The following is a 1,653-nucleotide window of genomic DNA, read 5'->3' on the forward strand; positions in this document are numbered from 1 at the left end:
CGGAACGGCTCCGCGCCGGAGCAGCGCGACCCCGCAAGGCCTCGGTGCCGGCGCAGGTTCTGCGGCTCCCTCGGGCGGGCGGGGAGCTCGAGATCTCCATGCCCCGAAGCCGCCCGGCCGGGCTCTCCGCCGGCGGAGGGTATGCGAAGCCCGAGCCTGTCTGCCGCGCTGCCCTCAAAAATCTATTTAGGGAAGATGAAGGCGCATGCAAATGCGTGGCGCCTCCTCGCCTGTGCCTTTAATCATGGTAAATTGGCTCCCGTTCCTCCAGGCCCCCCGAAAAGGCGCACGGCGGCACCGCATCGTGGCGGGGCTGGGACTCCCAGCGCCGCGCGGCACCCGCTGCTCCCCGGGGCTTTCCGGCTCCTCGGCGCGGCCCCGGCGCCCTGCCTGATCCGCCTCTCAGCAATTTTCCTACCCAAATGCTGCCGTGACGGGAACAGAGCGCAGAGATAGCATCGGGCGGCCTGTATCAAAGAGATCCTGCTAAATTAAAATACCGGCTCGGTGCTCGCCGCTTTTCACGCGGCGTGGCCTCCGACCGCGTTCTGCCGGATACCGCCGGCTCCACCTCCCCCGTCAGCCGCTCTGGCCGGCCCCGGTGACCTGCTCCGTGAGGCCGCCGGGCGAACGGGGTCCCTTCCCGGGGCTAGGGCTCAGCCGGTCGGTGGACGGGCCGGTCCCAGTAGGGCGGCTGCGGTGCAAGGGGAGGCTCCGCGTGGTTCACGAAGCATTTGTTTGCGCTACTGAGCAACAGCCCGATAATTTATTGTTATTGTTATTGGTAACTACACTTCGCAGCTCGTTCGCATCCATCCTTCCGAGGCGGGGAGAGTGGGTTGGATCAGTTGCCTCCATGCGTGGCCGGCGGCGGCTCCTCCTGGGCCGGAGCCGCTCCGCCGGGGCTACCGAGCCAGCGGGGCCAGGTAGTGGGACTGCCCCGCACGACGGCGGCCGGGGGCAAGGGCCTGGCCACAGGGAGGCACCGGGCGGCGGGTGCCGCCGGAGGCTCCGTCGGAGCTGCGGGCTGCAGAGCCGGTCTGGGGAGCGCCCGGTTCTGGGGCGTATGGGGAGCTCCGCGGGCAACCGGCAGCGAGTCCGCCAGAGGGGCGCCCGCCGGTCCCTGCGGCGGTGCCGAACCTCGGCAGCTGTCTGCCGTGCCAGCGGCCCCGTGCCCCGGCGCTCCCCGAGCGCTCCTGTCGTGAGCGTTTTTCCGCGCACCGATGCTTCGGCGTTCGGCTGGCGAGCGGGGAAGGTCGGGGCTCCGCAGGGCAGCGAGGTGCAGAGTCCAGCTGTGGGTGGAGAAAAACAGGACAAAGTGAGCCGGTGGTCTCCGGCTGCCCCGGGGCTCCCCCCTCGCCCCGCCGCCGAGGTGCTGCAGAGTCGGGGCCGGTTCGCCCCGCCCAGGGTCGGGAAGCGCCGCCGTGTCCGCGCTGGGCAGCACCCGGGCCGGTCGGCCCCTCTCCCCCTTGCCCGGCTCCCCACCGGACCCGCCGCTCGCCCCGGCTGACCCCGCGCCCGCCGAGCCCCGGCCGTGCCGCCGCGCGCCGGCAGGGGGCAGGCTGCGCCCGAGCCCCGCGCACCGGGACCGGCCCCGCAGCGGGGTCACCGGGCCGGGCAGCGCCCGCACCCCCTCACCGGGCCAGGGGGAGC

The 1,653-nt window shown here is 72.5% G+C and overlaps 1 protein-coding gene across 1 annotated transcript in view; it reads right to left on the bottom strand.

Moving 5' to 3' along the window:
• Window positions 1-434: 434 nt before the first annotated feature.
• LOC113969784 (collagen alpha-1(I) chain-like) overlaps window positions 435-1,653 on the bottom strand; it is a 2,377-nt gene continuing 1,158 nt past the window's right edge. Inside the window, exons 3-4 of the mRNA XM_027687943.1 lie at window positions 607-1,292; window positions 435-467 (exon numbers count right to left, since the gene is read on the bottom strand). Coding sequence (XP_027543744.1) covers window positions 845-1,292 — 448 coding nt within the window. The 3' untranslated portion in view covers window positions 435-467; window positions 607-844. The remainder of the gene's footprint in view (window positions 468-606; window positions 1,293-1,653) is intronic.

Source organism: Neopelma chrysocephalum, unplaced genomic scaffold, assembly GCF_003984885.1.
Source record: "Neopelma chrysocephalum unplaced genomic scaffold, ASM398488v2 Primary Assembly neopelma1_74, whole genome shotgun sequence".
In the NCBI taxonomy this organism is placed as follows: Eukaryota; Metazoa; Chordata; class Aves; order Passeriformes; family Pipridae; genus Neopelma; species Neopelma chrysocephalum.